The 24,188-nt window shown below is 42.4% G+C and overlaps 1 protein-coding gene across 2 annotated transcripts; it reads right to left on the reverse strand.

Moving 5' to 3' along the window:
* Positions 1-277: 277 nt before the first annotated feature.
* LOC311269922 (uncharacterized protein) lies at positions 278-24,188 on the reverse strand. 2 transcript variants are annotated; one of them, XM_084374475.1, is made up of 9 exons: positions 23,803-24,188; positions 21,888-22,058; positions 20,638-21,164; positions 14,189-14,333; positions 13,974-14,076; positions 13,042-13,080; positions 12,893-12,943; positions 11,228-11,519; positions 278-1,456 (listed from the first exon to the last, which is right to left on the reverse strand). In XM_084374475.1, exons 3-9 carry the CDS (start codon positions 20,813-20,815, stop codon positions 1,233-1,235), a joined length of 1,032 nt encoding a protein of 343 aa, XP_084230601.1. In that variant the 5' UTR covers positions 20,816-21,164; positions 21,888-22,058; positions 23,803-24,188; the 3' UTR covers positions 278-1,232. The 2 variants fall into 2 exon arrangements, with proteins under 2 accessions (XP_084230601.1, XP_084230602.1); XM_084374476.1 differs by lacking the exon at positions 13,042-13,080.

Raw genomic sequence — 24,188 nt, forward strand, 5'->3', positions numbered from 1 at the left:
GGGGGTTAGGCTGTCCTGAATGAATGGAAGTAAATGTAAGGTCTGAACAAGGACAGCTGAGTGTGTGTGTGTGTGTGTCCAATCCTGATCGTATCAGTTGAAGGAATTATAATATTGTTGTAGACATTTGCTTTCTTTAAGCTACAACAAATTCAAAAGAATTATGTTTTATTTCAGAATGGTATTATGAGGATGGAAGTTAGCGACAGAAAGAGTGGGAGAGAGACACAGGAATCCAAAACAACACAACAAAAGAAGACTTTCAAGATTCAAGGTGTACAAGTTACACAATTTTATTGTTTCTTTGATTGCACCATACAAGCCTGACATAAAAAATGCACTTGCAAATGTCATTTTACAAGTGAGCGTTGTAGCAACGTTAAATATCCCATTACAAAACATCTTTCTCCCTATAGAAAATGTAAAAAAAAAAACAACAAAAAACAACACAAAGTACAGCCACACGTCTCTAAAATAGTACTGAGAAAATTGGAGAAAGAGTAACACAGAGCTGGATTATTTGGCAGCGACTGTCTAACTTGATCCGCGGGGAGCGACAGACGAGGCATTTGGCACTGTCATTGGTCCACAACAGGTCGCAGTGAGGCTCCTGCCAGGTGGCAGGGGGAGACATACATTGCATTGTGACAAATAAACAACCCTACACTATTCCCTGGGAGGAGACAGCAAGATGAAGGAGGACCCTACTGTGCCTTATTTCACCCCATTATGCCTTAATTCCCAGGCTCATTCTTTTGTCCTGAACCGCACGTGTGTCTGCATATGAGCTAATGCAAACTGTCTCATAAGGGATGAAAATGTGGTAAGTAAACAATATTGTGCGTGCAGAGTTTGTGATTGGACTAAGAAGGTTGTGAGAATAAGGGCGTGTCTGAAAAACAACAATACATGAATACATGTGATAGTCATCAGTTCCCTGGAAAATATGTCGCAATCAATTGCTTTGGAGTTTCTGGCCCACAGATAGTGTTTACAGTACTGTAGCATCGAAAAAATAAAAACATTACATTCAAGCATTTCCATTGCTGTGCTTTGGGAGTGAAAGCAACATTGTGAACTTTAACATTTCTGACAGCCACCTTCGGAGTTCTCCATCCAATTAGCCCACTGGCTGAGGCTCCACATCAGGTGTCCAACTGTGTCCAGTGTGGCTTCATTTGAGTAATGCGTGAGCGAAGCTGGGTGGGCGTCTGTGCATCGGTGTGTAAGGATTACCTCACAGTCGGTGTGGTCGTTAGACGCAAGTGGCTTGGCTTGGAGGGGAGAGGGGGCTTGATGCCTCGAGGGGGGGTTTGTGCGGGCGACGTAGTGTTTTCGACGCTGAAGGTTTTCATCAGCTGAGCCACCCGGCCACGCCCTGCGCAGGTTGGGGCGCTCCCTGATGACCCGGCCTCCTCTGGGGCAGCCCTCCGAGACGCTTGTGATGCACCGATATCTGCAGAGAGACAGGGTCAGATTTCCTTAAGAGCTCTAACATATGTCAGCCTGACTGCATCGCCTGACTTGTATTTCAAACAATGAATAAAATTGAGAATTTGGAGTGTAGTTTTTGTATATATCGACATTCTCTGACAGTTGGATTAAAAATAAATGCAAAATTAGAAATTTCAAAACGCCATTTACAATATATTTAATGCCTAATACACATAGTGTGTGAGTTTGACTATTTCTAACTTTAGTGTTCTTGGGGTTTATTATATGACACCTGCAGGTCACTTGTTTTTAGTGCTACTTTTTATCTGCCATAAACTGTGGTATCATCATCCATCATTTAACTAATAATAATGATAATAAACTTTATTTATATAGCACAAGGTGTGCTATGTTGTTGTGTTAAAATACCTTCATTACCTGATTTCTTATGTCTAAACAAACTAAATAAACAAACTCTCTTCATTTTCATGACTGAATAAACTGAAAAACAAACTGACCTTCAGGGACAACACAGTTTCATAATGTTTTACTTTGTTTGTATGTGGCGGACCCTGCCACCTTTCTAGCGTCAGTGTTCTGGGGACCTTATTTTCCTCTGAGTACAGCTTGTTTATTCAGTGATGGAAAAAATAAATATATCTGAGTTTGTATTATTACCTAATTGACATTGAAAATATTAAAATCCTGAGTTTTAATTTATTTTCCAAAACTACATCTTGCCCTTTTAACCAAACCAGACAAGGCAGATAACAGGAGAATGAAGGACATGAACATGGAGGACATAAAAACAATAAAATGAAAAAAATCAAATACAAAAATGCAAAAAAATGAAATAAAAAGTCCTTCAAGGGATTTGAGTACACAGTCATCACTTCATTTGCACTCTCTCTCAGTTTTTTGCTTCACTCTGCATTATGAGATGATTTTCTGGACTATTCCCGTCAAAAGGGGACCTTGTGTACTGTCAAATACAGTGGTCATTGTCTTGTTTCAGAAGGAAACACAACACCATTTTAGGAGAACATGAAATCCAAGTGAAAACCAGCTTAAGCTCCTTATGTTTCCGTGCAAACCAGTAAAAACCACAAAGAATGACAGCTACACATTCAGCACATCTCTGTTACAGTATCTTCGTAAAAGCAGGAATCCAGTCTTCCCACACTACTCGATCATTTCCCCTCTCCAAATACTGTTGCCTACATCTCTCTTCTACCTTTTTTCCTCCTTTTCACTCGCCTCCCTTTATCCCACTCTGCCTGAGCAGAGGTCATCCTCAGTGGAAGTGTAGTAGGGACACAGCTGGGTGTAGTTTGTGTGTGTGTGTGTGCGCGCTTGCTGAGGTACTGTGTTTGGAAGAGGGTGTAATTGAGGGAGGAATGGAGGGAACAGGAGTAACGGAGGGGAGGGAGGGCCACAGGGACGGCAATGGAGAGCAGACAGACGCTGCTCAGACACCAGAAGGCTTGAGGAGCCACATATTTTTAGCGTCATCCCCGGGGGACAGAGATATGTGAGAGCGCCCGCGTGCACGGCTACAGACGCACACACAGCTCACACACACACACACACAGGCGAAATAAAGTGAAAACATGCACAAGCGTACACACGGTTTCTCACTGTGAATTTCAAAAGACACACGCGCATTCTCATGTTACTTTCAGGTCTGTGCGTGCTCACTCACACACACACACACACACACACACACACACAACAACACAGGCATGCACCTTTGCACAGCCCTACTGCTCATGGATTCAGTCACGCATGCAGCCATCTCTGACTAACACAACACACACACACACACATAAAGGTGGGGATACAGCCAAAACCACACTGGGGCCAGGAAACCTTTAAAGCTCTTGATGTCTTGCAGGCATAAAAAGGAGAGACCTAAAGTAGCCTTTAAGGTTGTGTTATTGTTTACCGTTGTTTACTCCCCTTCCTCTCCTCGCCCTCACTCTCTCCTGCCCCTCTCTCCCGTGGCTCTAACACCTCCCTCCGCCCTCCTCTTCATCTCTTCCTCTCTCCCCGTCTTGCCCTGCCTTCCTCTGCCCCCTGACCCGCGGTTCCTGTGTTAATGTCCTCTCGCCGCGCTGCGTGGGCTTGCCTCTGATTGTCTCGTTGTGTTGTGTGGTCACCACGGAAACCTTGGATAGGCTCCAGCAATTGAGGCTGACACACATTCAGGCACGCACCGAGCACACACACACGCACAGATGCACACAAACACAGACACGCGCACACACACACACTCGTGGTCAGAGAGTTTTTTGAGCTCAGAGCCTCGATGCAGGTCTGAGTGGAATGCTTAATAGAGAGACAGAGAGATAGAGAGAGAAGGAGGAGATTTGGTGTACTGTTGTAGAGAAAAAAATACAAGTAGACCTATATATACTGTACCTGTTTATATACATATAAATATATATATATATAGGCAGTATTTCTTCAAGCAAAACCTTCCCACAGGTAACCTGACGAACCTGTCTTAACACACCCCCCAAAAAAATGCTCAAACCCCACGCCTTTCTGCCTGAAACTCTCCTCAGCAGCTGCACTCTTCAGCTCCGTCAGCAGAAACAGTCATTAAAGCTACCTGCGAAAACACCTATTAAAATGAAAGAGAATCTCTGCATTAAATCACTCGTCAAGATTGATTAATCTCCCATTTGAGCTTTGCTACGCCACTCCTCACATCTCAGTCCAGCTCGTAAATGTACAGGGAGGACAAAGAGGAAGGGGGCGGGAAGCAGTGTCACTGACCAGGCTAGCACAAAAATTAAAGACCAATCTATCTCTTTAAAGACCTCCACGTCTCTGGCAGAAAGAGAGGACGGTGGGTGGGGGGGTAGGGCGGTGGAGGTGGGGGGCAGAAGTGGGGCAGAGGGCAGAATTCCCGAGCAGCGTGTCTGTGGACTGAAGGGCAGGGGGGGAGGAGGTGTGTGTGTGTGTGTGTGTGTGTGTGTGTGTGTGTGTGTGTGTGTGCGTGTGAGAGTGTGAGCGTAAGCAAAGTGCGGGGCAGTTGAGAGGGGGGGGGGGGGGCTGCTCCTGTGTGGGGGCTGGGGCCCCTGTCACTTATCAGCTCTGGCTGAGCGTCGCCCAGGGCTAGAGTCGGGAAGCAGCGCTGGAATGCGTGTCCTTCCCTCTGAAGGTGAAGAGAGAGGAGAGGAAAGCCGACCGACAGACAGAGACGGGTTTATAAACATGAACACACACGCACACGCACATGAACTCATACCGCCAGCTGCTGGAGATTGATACACTTTCACGCTCATGTATTCTCAAATTGCACGACACATATGTGCGCTAACACACGGCCGATATTTCTGCATCTCCCGGTTCAGCTCTATGCTCATTCTGACCCTACATGCTCTCCCTGTTATCTGACATGTTACATCCTCCACTTTCGATTTTATGCAGATGACACACAACTTTGAAGGAAACATATTATGCTAAATTTCAGATTCATAATTTTATTTTGGGTTACTACTAGAATAAGTTAACATGCTTTAATGTTAAAAAAACACATCGCTTTTCTCATACTGTCCAGGGCTCCAGCACTGTATTCCCCCTCTGTCTGAAACACTCTGTTTTAGCTCCTGTCTCTTTAAGGCCCCCCTCCTGAACACCCAGTCTCCTCTGATTGATCAGCTGACACACGCCTGAGCTAGAAACCGTTTCTCCGGACGGCTCTGTTGCATGATCAGCTTCTAGTTAGCTTCACTTCTACTGTAAATATACACATAAATTATGCAAATGTGTGACATGGTTACATAGTGTGATGTCACAAAGTCAGGGAATTAAAGCGGGACTACTGACGAGGCGTTTCAGGAGCGGTGTCTTCTGTGGGAGAGGGGAGCTCCCGTTGAAGTGGACTTTGGGCTTTTTAACTTTCAAGACCGTTTACATGCACAAGGACCTATATGACACACTGAAGGAAGGGAAAAACTGAAAAAGCATAATAGGTCTCCTTTAACAGGGTATTTTAAAATACAGATTTTAAATGACAATATCCCTGATTTTAGGAAAGAGTAGATTGGTTTAAACTAATTCTCACCCTCGTACCCAAACAGCCAGAAGACACTGATCATTGCGGTTTGAAGTAAATTTAGTAAATTTGGTGACAGCACAGAAAATGCTTAGTAAGGATTAGTAACGAGCAAATCAAGTAAATAAACACTGTTTTTGATTCAACTGGTGTCATTTTAGCTGAACAACTAATCAAAATATAATTGGAACTGTAATATGGCCAAGTGTATAAATGACGCACTGTGGTGCAACAGAGATTACCTTGCCCACGAATTATATTCTATAGACATAAAGGAACATGGTTGCACAGTCATTTGTCAGTGAAAATGAAGGGGAAAACTTACCATTCTCACTTAAAATATTGTAAATAATATCACAATATCCGTCTTAATAAATGTAATGTGATTTTTATATCGTTCAGCCTAATATAATGAAAACTATTTTAATATTGTTTTATACTTTATTATTAATTCATTGATTATTTTTACCTGACTATATTTATAACTTTAGGCTAATAGTATTTTTTTTAATGATAAGTAAACTTAAGAAGTTAAAATATCATGAATTTTGTATTTCAGACAATACTAAAGTAGACAAAAATTAAAAACTTTTTCAATCACTGCCCTTCAAAAAGTCCCAAAGTTGTTCCTTAAGACTCAAGGTTGTTATGTATTCGCTGCCAGAACCCCTAAACTGTGCAGTGTCTTGCCTAAAGAGATCAGGCGCACTCACTCACTCACACTCCTGTATGATGCTGCTTTTAACCCCTGATTCTGATGATTTTATCTTTGTTTTATTATTCAGGTTTTACTTATTTTGTCTCCATGTGTTACACTTTCTTATGTCTGCATTAATATTTGTAATTGCCACCACAAAACTTGCTTTATTTGTGACTCTTTTACTCTTTTTCGTTTGTTATGTTGTGTGTAAGCGCAGCACTTTGTTACTCTATTAGGTGCTATATAAAGAAAGTTAAGTATTTTAAAAATCGCATCAATTTCCTGACATTTTACAACTGCATCTTGACAATATCTAGAGCTTGTTGGATACATTTTATCCTGTCATCTCTGGTTTAATAAAAAAAGTTTTTGTCGTGGCACCCACTCTCATCAAACTTCTTGGATTCTCAAACGTTTTATTCAGCAGGTCAGAACAAGTTTAGTCCAGCTCCAGTGGATACTTGTAAAATACACTACATGACTGTCACTAAAGCAGATTATTAAGTTCTACAAGTGTAGTGTGGGCCACAGGCCCTGCTCACAGGATGCAGGAATCCTTGTCATTACCCACATTCAAAAGAAAACAGCTGAGGCATGAGCCTTATCCTAGTCGGCCTCCTCCTCCCCTTGGAACAAGCTTCCTGCCATTGTCAAGGACAGACACTCAGTCAGTATTTTTTGTCCAGAGTCAAGACACATTTATTCAGCGCTGTGTTCGGCCCACCTCAACTCCCACCACACCAGCTGTTCCTTTCCTTTTCCTTTCCCTTTCTTTTCCCCACACCCGTCTGTTATTTGCTGCCCTGGCATTGCCCACTGATCTCATATCCAGCCCCTAACGTGGGTGCAGGCACACACACAAGAAAGAAAAAACACGCCCATGCTACCATGATTTATTGGAGATGTATCTTGTGGTTTCTTCTTTTCTTTCCAGATTTTAGTCATTTCTGTTCTGTGAAACTGTTGATCCTGATCCAGTTGATAAATCACCTTAAAAGCTCTGAGCTCACGGCACATGCCTACACAAACAGATTTCTTACTTGACGGCAGCAGAGCAGAAATTCCCTTGAAACGCTCTTTGATCATGATATTCTATATTCAGTCCAGTTTAGTTCTGTCAATATCTGCAAACATAATTTCACAAATATTTCCAGGATTTCGCTTCTTGGTGACATTATTAAGAGCTTGTTAGCTCTCTTGTGTCTGGATTTCGGAGAGATTTGCCCAGACTCCAAGATCTACAATAAAGTGCCAGAAATTTTCAGAATCAGACAGACACTAAAGAGTTCAAGGGAAAAAAAAAAAGAAAGAAATAGTTTCAGGGTTGTTTTTCCATTCAGCTGTCTTTATCAAGTGCTAGAAAAGTGAAGACACTCATTATTGCCGATTGCTCTTGTTTGTCAAGATGACAATTTACCTAACTCAGCTCAAATACTGTAAATTAGATATTTTACTCTTGAATTCAACCCGAAAAACTCAACTTTCAGGAACTGTTGCACTGAGTGTGGTGTGATTGTGCTGTAGGATGAACATGTTTCCAGCAGAGGGACCCTATGGAAATAAGGTTTTCGATCCAACTGGCCTTTTTTTTTTCTTCCCCCCCAATACAGTATCACTGTTTTCCACTGGATGGTGCTAACTTTACCTTCCCACTACCCCCTTTATTCTGCATAACTGGGTCACTGTATGGTGAATGAGTGTTTGGTCAATTCATGAAACTGGCAGCCGTGTTCAGACAGGAAGTCTAGGAATCACAGCTATGATGAAAACAAAGTAATATGCACAATACAGTGGAAGACAATAATGAAAATATTATTTATGTCAAGGCCCAAGATATCTGCTGTGAAGAAAAAGCCTGAAAAGTTCAGGCAGACAAGTTGCGCAGACACAAAGAGAGAAACACAAAGACAGAGCACCTTCCTACTGGTTTGTGAAAAGATAGATAAAATGAGAAACCCAGTTTAAATGTAATTCTTGTGAGGGATGCAGTTAATTGGCTAGTTTTGCCACCACTCTCCCATTACTGCCTGTTCTCACTGGTCTAATGACAGCAGACTCAGATAAGGTAATAATCATCAGATAAGGTAGACAACGTTATGTAAGGCCAGCACACACATTCTAAGATTGATTCAAATGATTAAAGTCTCATGTGCCAGCAACCTTAGCGAGCCATCACCTTATTTTCACACACGGCTGAATCTCAGACGTATGGATATTCTCAGTTTTGGGGCTTGTCTAGTTACTTGTAATTGAATCACAAAATAAATGTAATTGTATTCTGTTACAATTGCTGAGAAAAATGTGTGGTGAATGTTGAAAGAATGTTAGTTATTACATCTGAATATATTATTTTCAGTGAGGTAATTGTTCTTTACAAAGTAATATTTCAACATACTTTTACTCAAGCATGACTTTTGGGTACTTTTAAACACTGATTATTTTGGTAAAAAGCTTATATACATAGAATATAGATTTCTTTCAGGCAGGAGTCCTTTCTTTGTTCATATTTCCAGACAACAACAACAGCATCGAGGGTAGGATGGCTTACAAGGAGCCGTATAACATGCACTAGATGGGCTCCATTCACTGGGCAGTGCCAACTCAAACTCTGATCTCTGTTTTTTTGATTGGTTCTCTAGTTTGAATTTGCGCCGCCTGTCGTCTGCCAATCAAATCAATGTGCATTGCTCGCTTCGGTTGCGTTTGGTTGATTCCCTTGATATTTATGTGTGCATTTTTATGTTTGGTGAGGCTCTGTTGCACAGTTCAAACATTTGTTTGAAAAATGACTTTCATTTGATTAAGTAATTAAAATGGTAACATTACGCATAACATTTGAAGGTAACTTCTAATCTGTAATCTATTACATTTCAAAAGTAACCTTTACAGCACTGTATATTCTTTTGTAATCAAACTAAACTGGGGGTAAAACAAGAAGCACTAAAAGATATTTCATTTCTAAAAAAACATATCTCTCACCAGCCAGTTAACATAGTGAATACAGGGTGTTATCATACCACGGGTTTGCAATAGGAAAAATATACTAATTATAACAAATCACCGAATGGCAGAGAAAAATAGAAGATTTTAAATGAGCTAGGTTACCATTAAAAAAAAAAAAGACTGTTAATCACCATGAAGTTTCATAATGCTCATTTCAGCCGACAGGATATTAAAAAGGGGGACCGGTGTTTTCTCTCATATGTCTGTCCCCAAGCATCAGACATGAACTGGTTAAATGACCATGCATTTCAATCAATCTAGACTGCTAATTCACAATTTCCCTGCCACCCATGACAATAGAGGAGCTACCAAACAAGCAGGTGTGTGGGTGTGATGTGGAACCACGACACAAATCCCGGTCACATAAGCTTTTTTCCCCTCTAGGCTGGCCTCATTTTGCTCTGCCAGTCCATAAAGATTCCAGCGGGCTGAGGCACTATTTGGCGAGTACATTAGGTTTGGAGGAAATAAATCCCTCTTCCTTGCTGCAGTGCTGAGAAATCTATCTGGTGTGAACTTTGTTCAGCCTGGTTCTGCTCAGCTCTCCACACACGTTATGACTCTGAGAGGAGAAGCAGTGGAAAAGGGCTTCTCTCGTTGGCGTCACGTAAGCTAGTTGCAGAGGTATTACAGGCATTGTGCACATAAAAGATTTATAAATACTTTATACTTAAACCTGGTTTGAGGTGTTTGGTTATTGTGTGTTTTCTGTTCTTTGATTTTCTTGAGCTTTTTTGTCAGAATTTAGGACAGCTGGACAATCATGCCGTATAGAACATAACAACTGAGCGGTCAGAATCTGAACGATCGTATTGAACCTAGCTGACATTTCAAATAGTAAAGACTAATAGATGGGGTTATTCGCCAGAGAGGAATGGTATTTTAGTTTTACACGACGGTATGTGTGGGTTTATTCAGATTTAATCACACTACAAGAAACATTTAACTTCTTACAGAACATACCGATGCCTCTATACAACCCACATGAGCATCTCACCATCTCAGTTTGATAAGTCATAAAATTAAAAATATTTCCTATGGCTGAGTCCTGAGGATGAATTCTCACAGCCTGAGGTCTGGTGGTACGGCACTAAATAAAATTTACCTCCTTTCATGATTGTTATATTGCAGTTATTAATCGTACATTGCCACAAATAGACACATTACCTCATCCCCATGTGCCAAACAACTGTGTTTAATGAAGAAACATAGTATTAAAAGTATGCTGCGTCTTTCTTTCACTCACCTCCAGAACAAATGCTAGCCAGATTAAGATCCTTATTAAAGGAGGTAGTGGTGCTCATACCGCCTTTGTCCACAGGGATCGCCAGAATTAACAAAACATTTAAGCTCTTTGTAGCATCTTTAATTTTAGTGGATCAGAAATAAAAACGCTGAGGTTGAGTTGAGCTTGTGACACAGCCTGCACGACCACGCCGCCGTACGACCAGACTACAGAGCAGCTTCCATCCTCCTCATCATCATTTATATAACTATAACTGCATACAAAGACTACGACTATAATTGGGTTATACAATCTTCTGTTGTAATATTGTGGGTCTTTTTTGATGTGGACGTGTGAATCATATATGTTGAAAAATCTAAATAAAATAACATAAGTTTGACAATAAAATTCATGGATAGCAATTTCAGGGATGTGTCTATTAGCTGTGTTTATCCATGATGACACCATCCATAATGCTGTGATATTTCTCTCGGTTAGCCAGCGAGTAAAAGACAAGAAAGTGGGGAGTGGAATAAAATACTGGCTCAGTTTGAGGGCTGAGAATCAGAGGGGTGTAAGTTTCATTTTGGGCAAAAATTAGTTCTATATTTCAAAAGAAATCTGAAATGAAATGTTTAATATATTTAAAATATTGTAGCATATTGTCATCTACATCTTTATGAAATTCTAATATTAAAGATTGAATTTGATAAACAGTGTCAGGGTAGGCTATTTTTGGCCCTCTGATTGGAAATTTAGATCCATCATGTCATCATCACTATTCTTGATGCTCGCTCACCTTTCCCAGCCTGTGATTCCTGGGGCTTCTGAGGCTCCTGTGCGCGCAGGCCAGCCTTGGTGGGTAACGTTGCTCCAGAGTCTATTTTGACAGTGCTGCTGGGGGAAGCCGATGGTGCGGCGGTGGCCAGCCTCAGATTTGCGAGGCCAGGCCTCGTGTTGACAGAGCCTGGTGCCGCATTTGCAGAAGCCGGTCTCACATTGACAGGGCTAGCTCTCATGGGAGGCCGGGAGCAGATGGAGGGCTGGGGAGCTGACTTCTCCTCAGTCGTACTGGCTGACTTCGACTCGGGCTGCATAGGGAAGAGTGACAAAAGAGGACAGAGGAGTGCGATCAGTGTTGACAGCTAATTCACATACAGTGGAATTACTGTCATGTTTGATTAAATCACTGGATAAATGATTCACCAAATTACAGCTCTCAGACGACTCCACTGTGCCGTAATGAAACACACACAACTATGACCACTGATTAAGAGTTTAAGGATGTGTGGAAGAGAAAATTATAAGGTGACTTGGAAATCAAGCTGCCTGGCTAATCTTCCTCCCTGATCTCACGCCTTCTTAATCAACAATCTCACTCGCTCCCCCTCTCTCAGGCTGACTCCTTCCCTCTCTAAATCAACTGGAGAAAACCTGCAGCAACGGCCGCCGCTACATCTGCAGCACCAAAACCAGCCCCCCTTTACACAAATCACCCTATCTACAAACAAGACACTGGACGAAATAATGAATCTTGCAAGGGGGAGGCTGTGATTTCTTGGCTGTCACACCCTCCAAACCTCCTAAGGTGCGGATGTTCATTGCCACATCAGCATGGGTTGGCCGGAGATGTGTTGGGGCCTGTCGTATAGAGAGTCTGGTATAGATTTAAGAAGTGAGGGAGAGACATTTCTCTCTGTGGCAAAGAGGAGGGAAAAAAACAGAGAACAGAGGAGAGCTCACGCGCCCAAACCTCAGGAGACTATCCCACAATCCCATCCATCTGCGACTGACGCATTCTCTATCTCTGGCGTTTTAATTCCCTGATCAAGTTCATCAACCATCTGTTCTAGGGCAGTCCAGAAATCCTGCCTCGCCTCTGTGATTCAGCTGTTCTCGTGGCGCGTGTCACCTGCACACACACACACACACACACACACACACACAAACACACACACATTTGCGTGCACACAAACACAGGAAGAGAAGGGAAAGCGAGGGGAGATAGAGAGCACACTCCCCAGACAACCCCAAGGCTGGAGCGATGATGGAGCCAGTGGGAGGACAGTTCAGTTCAGCTGTTCCCGGGAGAGAGCTGTGTGCGAGGGGTGCGGCGGCTCAGGCGAGCAGGAGCGTGGAGAAGAGAGGGAGAATGCTGGGAGAAAGATGATCTGCGGAGAGGCTGGGAGTGAGGGGACAGCTGGCCCAACCACCATTTCCTGTTACTCACAGAGGGTGCCATGAAAGAGACACGCAAGCACTCTTGCAAGAGCTGAGGAGCGGAGTCCTTTACTATTAATCACACTTTGCTGGGACATGTGAGGATTTGTCTTTAAAATGTGCTGTTCAGTGCAGGAAAATAAACAGACGTTTGCTTCATAAACCATCTAAAGTATCTTTAAAACTGGATTGCAGCAACCAGAAGGAGGAAAAAAGACTCACTATTACTTGAATTCACAAGTACCTTTTCTGCTGCTGCTGCTGCTGGAGGTGATGAATGCTCGCTCACTGACACCTGTGGGTTTAACAAAGACATTACATGAGCGTTACAGGCCATGATGCAGCCCGAGAGCACAGAGAGCTCAGTTACAGCAGGCAGTCGCTCCGACTCACCGGCAGAGGGAGTAAAGTGCTCGTCTCCTCACGTTTCCCCTGTTGGGAGAGACAGTACCATGTTAGATGGTACCAGAGGCGACACGTCAGCCTCCTTAACTGTGAGTCGGTTTTCTACTTGGCATGAGCGGTGAGTTTACTGAGAGTTGGAAAGAGTTAATGACAGAAAATAAGGAATATTGCAAATGATCTTTTAAAAAACATGGGATGCGACTGCAGCGTGCAGGATGCTCCAGTTTCCAGTGAGTGAGCAGCGTGCAGCTCCGGCTCACAGAAGCGTCGTGGTCAGGCCAGATGAGACCGTCCACCCCGGCTCGCTCTGTCTCAGTGTGTGCGCGGTTGCCATGACGACGCAGCAAATCTCTTTTTAAGATAGCGTGAAAATGGGAGACATGCCCCCCCCCGACACCCCCCCCCACCCCTCCAACTCCAAAATCAACAGCTCACACACCGCCAAGTATACGCACACACACACATCAAAAATATCACCACCCTGGAAATTATGCAGAGTGAAAACCTCCTCTGACACAAAATAGAGGCTCGAATTAACAGACATTTTTTAATGAGGACTGATTTCCAGCAGCCTTTCTCAGAATCAGGTTTGAGAGTTTGCACAAACTAGCTGCCCCGCAGGTAGGAGGAGTGAAAATGATGTGTTTGAGATGGAAGTGTTGAGAAAAAGAATCGGTTCAAAAGCAAAGGTTAAAGCTTACAGGAAAGGAGGATGTTAAAGGAGTCTGGTATAAGTCCGTCTAACAGAGCAGTGATACATGGTGGTAAATAGTTCAGCCAATTAATCCTTAATTGGGTTGTATTGTTTGGTCAAATAATAAGTGGGGCAGGAGACAGTAATGTCACATGAATGACAGAAAAAAAAGTTTTTTTTACATCCACTGAGGCACGTCATACTTGAACTTCAAACAGCCACACACCTTTAAATCCAGTGAAATTCCAGGTTGCGTTTTCGGAGGGAAGTTCTGTTTCTCAGATCTGACAGCTTCTGTGGTTTTTCTGCTCTTCAAGATAGTTTGATGGCTGCAAAACACAATCAGAACAGGTCATATCTCTTTAGTAAGTAAGTAGGTATACATATTATCATGCATAATGCCAAATCACCCCCCAAATGTTTATGACAAAGTTGTATTACTATGAATTGTTCTGAGGATTCGGCGCCTTCTTTTCTCCAAACCCCGAGCAGATGAATTTGGAGCCCAGCTCGTCCACCTCGTCGATCACAATGACCGCCACATCTCCGTCCCGGCCGAGCAGCCAGCTCACATTCTTACTGTTGGCTGGAGGACAGACACACACACACACGCACACACACACACAAACACACACACACACACACACACACACACACACACAATAGGGAAACCCTGAGCTAAAGTTTGAAAATGTTAGGACATTATGCAGAGATGCTTCACACAAAGAAGGGTTAAAGGTGCTGTGCGTAAGAATCAGACACCTTGAATTCATACTCCCAACAAACAGGGGCAGCATATAAGGACTGCTAACTGTAGTATACATCCATGAGTGAAGCTGCTGTTAGCTTGTTAGCTCAGTTAGCTGTGCAGCTAGCCTGACTACCAGGGGAGTGCTGGCATTTACACTGCTAGGAGCTTTGGACCGCTGGGAGAAAGAGGTTTTCAGAAGATATCTTAAACGCAATATAATTATCATTAGTTCATTTTTGAATGTAGTGAGCTAAAATTCTTACATATTGCACCTTTAAACAAAAGTGGAAACAGAATATGATATTTCCCAAGAAAAGCACTGAAATCACACTTAATAAAAGAGATTGTTTATGTAATCTGTTCTCTTTTCAGTGATAGGCCAAAAGTTGCACAGTTTTCATCAAACTTTACAAAAACTGCTTTCTCTGACCTTTTGAAACCCCAGTCATGATTTGTAGATATTAGTAAATATTTTAAAATACTGGCTGCTCTCAGATAATCAGTTGCAGCTCTGTTCATTCCAAAATAAAATCGTATCAGCAGTGTATCTGATGAGTCGAGGCTGCTCTTTTGGACGGACAGGAGACAGACAGACGGCAGCTGGTGGGTCACAAGCGGCAGACCACAGATGTTTGAGACGGGGCTTTCATGTAGACGATACAAACAGAGTTAACAGGGAAAACCCCCATCCACGTTCAATAAACAAGATCTGCTCTTACACTCTCACTTGGCTTGGGGACAATCAGTCCTCATAACGAGCAAAGCAGGGCCGTACACTTTGACAACATAATGCCTTGTGACTATATTTGGGAGCATAGGGAAGTGACTTTATGCAGATAAACCAGCTCAGTTGGGCTCAGAGGGTGAGAGGTTGTTGGGTTGAAAACAGGATAACATACTTTCATAGTGAACTGGTTTTGCCAGCTTGCCCTGTGCATCACATTCTAGCAGGGCCTACCATGGAACTACGAAGCCACAGCCGTCAGGAGGCTGGTAAACAAGTTATCAGTCCAAACTGGCAGCTGCAATCCACAACACCATTGTCAGGTGCAGGTGAGATGAATCATGCCAGCTGAGTATAAGGGTGTTCAGAAGGGAACTTATGTAATGTTTTGGCACATATCCCAGGTGCTACAGTAATAGGCAGGGTAAAAACAAATGCTCAAATGTAGCACGGCCAAACAAGATGATGTTTCTAAAGGGAAGAAGAAATCATTTCCATATCCGAAGAACAAATTCAAGGTTACTGAAGAAAGTTAAGTCACAGAAACGCATATTTGTCTCTTCCTCAAGGTCACCAGTCTGCCTACAAGATAAACACCCTAGCATGTAGTCAAAGCCCATAAAGTCAGCCTCAGCACAGCAAGAGTCCCATGGCTAAAGGCTGAGAGGGTCAACAGCAGCCGAGAGAGACGGCGGCTTCATTTTGTGCACAAAAACAAACTTAGCATGTCAGCTCTCCCACAAGGCCCACCAGATATAATCAAACTCTCTCTCTTTGTTTGCTTCCAACACATACATTTCCTGCATGCTTCCTGTTTCACCTCCTGCTAATTGTTCGAAGGTCTTGTCTCACTTCCTATTTTTGCGCAGAAACGCGAACTATCCACCATTTCCTCCGAGCTACAGATGGGGAGCCTGTGTGGAGAAGAGCTGTGAGCATGTGATCTCAGCCTGCAGTCTCCATCCAGCCTCCTATAAGGACAGCTGCATTGGTCATTAAGAGATAGAAAGAGCACTGTTCTCACTCTCACTCTGCACCACAGTTAATAGTAAGTGCTTTGTTATTATCCAAGGCAAGACAGATCGCATTACTATGTCAATCAGAGTCAATGCAGCAACTGCAGTGTGCTGTTAATTGGCTTGAAGTCGTATTTGAGTTGCTTAGCAGAGGTGGAAGAAGTATTCTGATCCTTTAAATAAGTAAAAATACTCCACTACAAGTCAAAGTCCCACATTCAAAACCCAATTTACTTAAATCATCAAAAGTAAAAGTACTTACTGTGTGCTAAAATGGCCCCTGTTGGTGTTTTACTATTATATATGATGTGCTTGGATTAATGTTACTGCTGGATTTTACTGCTGTAGATGTTAAATGTTGAGCTAATTTTAACCACTTTAAATACTGTTGTAGATTTAATTCCACAGCGAAGCTTCTATGCTCTAAGATCATCATGTCTTTGTAGCGTCATTGTCCTGTGAGAACCACATAGCTTGAAAAGTTTTCATGGTGTCAGAAAAACAGCCTGTATTGAGCTTTGTGACGATAATCCAAGATTATTTAGCTTAAAGGTCCAGAGTGTAGAGTTTAGGGGGGCCTATCCCAGATAGCGAAATTGTGCTAGACACGTACATGTGGTCCAAGTACCACTTGGAATGGTGCCGCTTGGGCGGTCCACTCCTTGCCGGATCAGCCACAAGCAGACATGTCAGCCAAGAGCAAATAGAATAAACCAGAACCGGATGGGCCAGATCTGGGCCACAACAATTTTGCTATCTGGGATGGCAGAAAAATAATATCATATCCATAATTATGTATGTATAATACTCTGAAACTAAGAATCACTGTGTTTTTATTACCTGAGAATCAGCCACAACATTAAAACCACTACAGGTGACGTGAATAACATTGATCATCCCATCACAATGCGATGTTCTGCTGGGAAACATTGGGTGCTGGCATTCATGTGAATGCCACTTGACACACATCACCCATCCAAACACTGTTGTGGACCAAGTACACCGCCTCATCACAACAACACTACCCGATGGCAGTGGCCCCCCAGCAGGACAATGTACCCTGACACACTGCAAACACTGCTCAGGAACAGCTCGAGGAACACAATAAAGGGCCCAAGATGTTGACCGAGCCTCCAAATTCCCCAGATCCCAATCTGATCAAACATCTGTAAGACGTGCTGGAGAAGGTCTGATCCATGGAGGCCCCACCCCCCAACATACAGGACCCAGAGGATCCACTATAAAACGCCCTGGTGCCAGACACCACAGCACACCCTCAGAGGTCTTAAGTCCACGTCTTGACAGGTCGGAGCTGTTTTGGCTGCACAGGAGGAAAATTCACAATATAAGGCAGATGGTCATAATGTTATGCCTGATCGGTGTATATAGAGAAAGGAAATAGGGTCCATCATGTTTGCACTTGCACTGTCATGTTTCTACAGTAGCCTAGAATGGATTTCACGTTTGTTTGTTTTTTGTTTTTTTGCGTTTTTAGCAGCACCCTTAAGGGAGAGTGAGATGAGGGGTGTTCAGTTGGTTGCAATCTGCAGCCACACCGCTTGATGTCACAAAATTCGTAATGCAAGATCTTTCAAGAAGTAGGAGAGTTTTCTCGACGCATAAAGAAACACCTAATCCTTCAGTGTATCACAAAATTCACTTTCAAAATATCAAAACGGTTGTCACTGGACTGGAAGGGTATGAAAAAATGTAATCTATGAAGTACCTAGTAACTAAAGCTGTCAGACAAATGTAGTGAAGTAGAAAGCACAATATTTGATGGGCTGTAGTGGAATAGAAGTAGAAATTGGCATAAAATGGAAACACTCAATTAAGATGCCTTAACTTTTAACTTCAGTACAGTAATTGAGTAAATGTAAAAGTGAAAAGTGTTGAGGACATGAGGGTTCAGATGACAAAAACATTTTTAAAATATTCAACAGCATGACTTTAGGCAACGTAATATGGGGATAATATGAGGTGAGAGTAGTGTTAGTGTTAGTTAACATTTTTAGTCGCAAGCTATTTTTTGAGCACATTTTTAACTGACTATACTTTATTTAAAGGGATGAGGACAAAAGAAAACCAGCTGTGACCACTTTTAAGTGGACATGTTGCTTATTTTATTTTGTTTTCATTGTGTATTGTCGATCAGTATCTGTATCTTGTTAGCACTATTGCTAAATCCGGCATGTTCACATTGCGTATTTTGTACTGACGTTAATGAACTCGTTCTGTCCCTATCAAATAAAGAAAAAAAAGAAAATTTAAAAATGACACAGTATGTACTTAATAACACTCAACTTCTGTTTTTCACCAAATGCTGCATCCTTCCACACTTCTGTAGTTTGCCTTTACATCTAGACGCCCTTTTTTGGAATATCAAAAATAAAGCAATTTGTTAGCTATGCAGAGCCATTACACCACGCATTTCTCACACCAGCACCTGCTGCCACCAACGAGAAAATGCAGACAAGCAAGATTCTGTCCGACACGTCAAACCAGTTTGAGGACAGACTTGCAGCCTCCTGAGTTTCTGTTGTTATGTTTTGTTTGATTGCTGCGTGTACTCTGTTGATTCCAACTGTCGCTCTTGAGCAGGAGCCAGTTCCCAATAAAACCGCTTGCCATCCATCCACGCTGCTTTTGCATTTCCCCCCTTGAGGGCATTTTTTTTTCTTGTCGCCTCTGTCAATCATTTGGGTTTGCATCTGCCATCTATTTTGCATCATACACGTGTCCCAGACATGAGTGACATCTCTGACCCAGTGAAAATTCCTCATGTGGTGTGACTGAGAACAAAATGATCTGACTGAGAGGCTGAAAGCAAAATATCTGTGTGAACACACGCACACATTCTTCACGCTCACCATTATGGAAACATTATACCACTACTTAAACACTTTTAATATGTGCCTCTTATAAAACACTCACTTCAGGGTGAATATTATTTTACCATGACATCTACTTTACTTTGCTTGTGTAAATGTTAGCATCATCTGTGGGCGTGATGTTAACATTAATTCACCAACATCATCAATCTGCTGTATTGTTTAGGACTTCAGATATAAATAGAACCTCACTTTACTCAAGTCTAAATGTTCTTCGGTTTCTGTCTGTATATCATGTTCAATCCTCTTCCAAGTCTCTTCTTCTACAACATGACAGATAGGTTAATGTGCAGCAGCTGGTGTTTGTTAGCCCAAGTTTGTATTCTGGGAGTCTTTAAATTTGCCAAATGGACTTTAGGTAAATGCTGTTCCTGTCTTGGCAAACAGCTGTTGAGATGACGGGGAACATGAGCTACAGCGGTGACAGTGCAACCAGCGGCACGGGATGTGTGTCACAACCCGTGCACACATGCTTCTGCTGCTTTGTAACTCTCAGTTAATCAGGTAAATCACAGCTCACTGTGCACGCGTCTTGACTAGAAGGATTTGGAACATTAATGACATTAATTCACAGGCGACTGACTGTTTTTCAAATGTGGATTAAAATTGCCGAATTTGCAAACAAGACATGGCGCATGAAGTCACATGAAATTTGATTCTTCATGGGTGAATATTATCAATGTTACCATCATATTTTCACATGTTTTCAAGTGTGATAGTCTATTTTTCACATGTAGTCAAGTCAAATTTAACACGTCACAGGAAAGTAATGTCACATATGAACTAGACCTTTTCACGAGTGTTTAGTTTTCTTCACATATGAATGAAAATTTGCATGTGAAATTTCTATTTTCACGTATGAATGACATTCATTCATATGTGATCTGTTGTTTTTTTTGCTTAAGAATTTGAATTTCAGAATTTGCATATAAAAATGGCACATGAAATAACATGAAATCTTCTTCAGATGTTAATTCCATGTATTCATTCTAACCCTAACCCTGTCAACAAACATTTTAACATGTGAAAAGAAAATAAGGTCTTATTGCCACTAGGGGGGGCTTGACACAGGAGAAAGGATTTTTAAGAGAATGAAAATCTACAAGCATCTCCGGTCTAAAACATCATTTCAGTGTTTACATATTTATTTATTCATTCTTAAACTTAGCGATATTTTTCTTGAATGACTTACTAATTGCGTATGAAAAAACGAAAATCTAGCTAAAATATTCAGTCATAATCCAATGGCATTTAGGTAATTTTAATGTGTGTATAGGGGGGCCCTGAACAAAGTCTGCCTCGAGTATTCTGTCCATTTAATCCGGCCCTGGAGTTGGACACTTTCACAAGTGATTGGCCTTTTTTCCCCACATTTTAATTATAATTAAAGCGCAGTGGTCAGTATGCTTGAAAAACTTGAAGCTGCACCCTGTCACGCTGGACAAACAGGACGAAGAAAAGTTGACAAAAGGTGAGGTGAGGTGGCGGCAATGGGTTGGCATGGTTACCTTTTTTTGGCTTTGTTCGCTTGTCCCCCCCTTCTCGCTCCAGTTTCTCCTCCCGCTCTGTCCAGCGCCGCACTTGCTCCTGGCGCATTTTCAGGAACAGAGTCTTTTTCTGGTCCTCATTAAGAGCCTCCAGCACATCAGGGTCGATGTACATGTCCTTTAGAATCTGCTGCAGCATGTTGGCGGCTGAATGGCGGGGTTAACCTGGTGCCACCTGGCCAGTCGCAGGGAGGAGGCGCTGTCCTTTAGCCAGCAGCTTCTTGAGGTGGGTGGTGTTGGTTTATAGCCTCATGTCGTTGAGAAGATTTCCACTGCTTCTTTCCTCAAATCACTCTTGTTTACACACATAAACTCTTCCTTGTGAAGCAAGGCGCATGCTCATCCACACAAGCACTTGTACATACTGTACAGTCACACACACACACACTCAATCAAAATCCTGTTTCCTGTCTGTGCTGTGCTGACAGTTTGTCCGCCCTACTAACATGTCACTTTGCTTTGTCTTTGGTGGTCATCTTTGGGACAATCTACAAGGAAAAAAACAGAGAACACTTGAAACAGACATTTGGAGGATTATGTTGTGCTCCTCAGATTTCACATTTTTCTTAAAGTTGCAGTGTCCTATATATTTCTCAACCCAACCTCTGTCACACTGAGAAACTTTTCTCTTCCTTGGAAAGTCTTTGTCAGACGTCTATCTTGTCCCTCCCTTCATGAATACGGAAGAGCCCAAACCCTGTTCCTAAACTGACAGAAAGGCTGTAGCCCACAATGGGAGGAGATTCCAAAGGAATGGGACTGTTTCTGTCATCAGTATAACCTCCACCCCTCCTCCTCCTCCCCCTCCCCACCACACATCCCTTCCCAAACCCATGTTCCTTTCTCCCCCGAAATCCCACGAGATAGCGGCTCCATTTTAACATGGTCACTTTCAGCTCGTCAGAGAAAAAAATGGAACAGGGTCATAGCCCAGGGCAGCATGAGCCGGTTTCCCTAACAAGGGGATTGAAATGGACTCCTCCAATCACAGTGGGTAGTTAAACAATGGCTACCACATAAGCAGCACTTGGAGGGAAAGGAAGCTTGTCTCACACTGAGAACTATCACACTGGTGGAATACAGATTGGTGTCTGCTAAACACATTGTAGGGTGCGCAGAAGGAAAACCCAGGAAAAGGTGGAGATTGGACAGAGAAAGTACAAAGCCGAAGGGAGTTGTAAGAGAAGGGTAGAATTTGCTGAAGTACTCACAGTGGGATGTAGACAGCCGCTCCACAGCAGTGTGTGCTAACTAAGCTGAGAGAGTCAGAGCGCCTGTGGGTCCTCCTCGTCTTTGTGTGTGTGTGACTGGGCTGATGACATCACAGCATTCCATAATCTCTCTCCCTCCCTTTCTCTCTCTCTCTCTCTGTCTCCCTCTCTCTTCAACACACACACACACACACATACTATGACACACTGCATTTAAAAAAGGGGAAGAGAGCAATTCAGGCAGATGACCTCACACAATAAAAAGAAGTTGTGTAAAAAAATAAAAGGAGTGGAAAATCTTTAAACCTAAACTTTGGAGCTCCTTTTCCAACAACCACAAAAATGGGACAGCATTCACTCCTGAATAGTTCTACAGTTTTAAAAAAAAATCTTTTAAATGTTTTTCCACAGTTTGTGTTTACTTATTGCTCAAAGGTGCACTATGTAGTTTTTTTGGGGGTGACATTTTAATCAGAAGAGAAAGCTCTTCGGTGACTGATTTTTTTCTGACCTTAAAGGACGACACAATTCCATTCTGTTTTACTTTGTTTATATGTGGCGGACCCTGCCATCATTCTAGCTTCAAACAGTGTTCTGGGGACCTTGTTTTCCACTTTGAACAGCTTGTTCATTCAGTTATCAAAAAAGAGTTTGCATTATTACCTCATTAATACTGTAAATAATCAAATTTGAATTTCTTCTACAGAACTGCATAGCACATCTTTAAATTACTTAACCATCAACTAAGAAAAAGTAACACTTTTCATCCAGCCAGCTGATGTATGACACATTATTTGTAGACATGCTGTACTCGTATTTGCTTTTGTGTTCCTCCTACACGATATACATATAGATTTTTTTACTTAAAGGTGCAATACGTAAGGATTGGCCACCTTGAATTCATACTCCTAACATGCCACCAGAATAATTGCTAACCGTAGTCTTTTCATACATCCATGACTGTAGTTACTGTTAGCTTGTTAGCCCTGCTAGTCGTGCAGCTAGTGAGCTGGAGAGTGTTGGTGTTTACAGGAGCTTCGGGCTGCTAGGAGAAGGAGGTTTTCAGGCCCGGGGCTTGCTAATTAGCATGTCAGCTTCAGTAGATATCTCTTTAACACAAAACCCAGACGTCTTTGACAAGACATCTAAATTGTTATTTAATTAACATTCTGTTGATAATGCTTGATTTTTGCACCTTTAAGAAATTTAAATGACAGACATCTTGATATAATGAAGCTCTGTTAAACTGCCCATGTGCCTTGAGGCGTTTATTTAAGTAGATGTTTACCTTGCCTGTTGTTAACTCTACTACAGCGAAGCCAAAGGCATCTGTCTCATCTGGGAGCCCTCTCCCTTCTGTCTGAGTGTCATTTATAGGTAAAGAGTGTCCTCTAGTGGTCAAAGCTAGCAAAGCCTGCCATGAATTACGTCATCACAAAAGCCAGTGCTGAACTGCTTCAGAATAAAGCCCAAAATTACAAAACTGAATGAAGATGAATCCAACGTTGGAGTAAAGGCAGCATTTCCAGACATATTGTGTAAAGCGCAGCAACGCCACATCACAAATTAACACACAAGCAGCCACTCGTACAGGATTTTGTCCATTCCAGCAAGGCATTCATACTACTCAGTGCTGTCAGGGAGTGCTCAGGTGATGATGACCATGTTACAGCAACAATAAAATATGAATTTGATCAAGTGCTTCTCTCTCAGCTAGCAGTGTGGCAGCTGGACCGGACTAAACCCGCTATTAATCTTTCCCAGCAGCATTCCTTTGAGCAATTACTGCCATTGTGCTGCCAATTAGCATGACTGACAAACACTCATGATCTCAAATCAAAGGATATCTGTAGTCTTTCATCAATGGAAGACATTGTGCTTTCACAAAGACTCTTCTTTAGATTAAATTCATCACCAGTTGAGACTTCCAAAGCCATGATGACGGAAACCAGTCCTCCAATACGTGGGCCGTTGGATGTGCAGCAAACTCTGAGTTGGCATCTGGGCTGGAGTCCATCTCGATCTAGTATGTGTCCTTCAGTTTTTTCAGCCTTCCTCCTGGCCAGCAGGGGGGCCAAGAGACCATCGTCTTCACAACAAAGCCCAGTCACACATATGTCCTGCAGAGATGCCTCTGAGCCTGTCCAGACTCATCCTTATATTGACCTTTTTCTAATGTGGTTTCTTCTGGAAGGTGGTCAGGGAGAAGGTACAGGACTCTCAAACGTTGTCGCCCCTGGCAACATCTCCCCATGTCATCACTACTTGAGCACGTTTTAAGATGTAGAAACAAAACTGAGG

The sequence above is a fragment of the Pagrus pagrus genome (genome assembly GCF_965226575.1).
Source record: "Pagrus pagrus genome assembly, chromosome: 14".
Lineage (NCBI taxonomy): Eukaryota > Metazoa > Chordata > Actinopteri > Spariformes > Sparidae > Pagrus > Pagrus pagrus.

What these genes read in the sequence shown, in the direction of transcription:
- LOC311269922 (XM_084374475.1), bottom strand. Translation starts at nt 20,815, where the DNA reads ATGCTGCAGCAGATTCTAAAGGACATGTACATCGACCCTGATGTGCTG. An exon ending in GCGAACAAAGCCAAAAAAAG is followed by an intron (nt 14,334 to 20,637) that starts GTAACCATGCCA and finishes TCTGTCCTCCAG; the next exon opens with CCAACAGTAAGAATGTGAGC. An exon ending in GGAATCACAGGCTGGGAAAG is followed by an intron (nt 1,457 to 11,227) that starts GTGAGCGAGCAT and finishes GTCTCTCTGCAG; the next exon opens with ATATCGGTGCATCACAAGCG.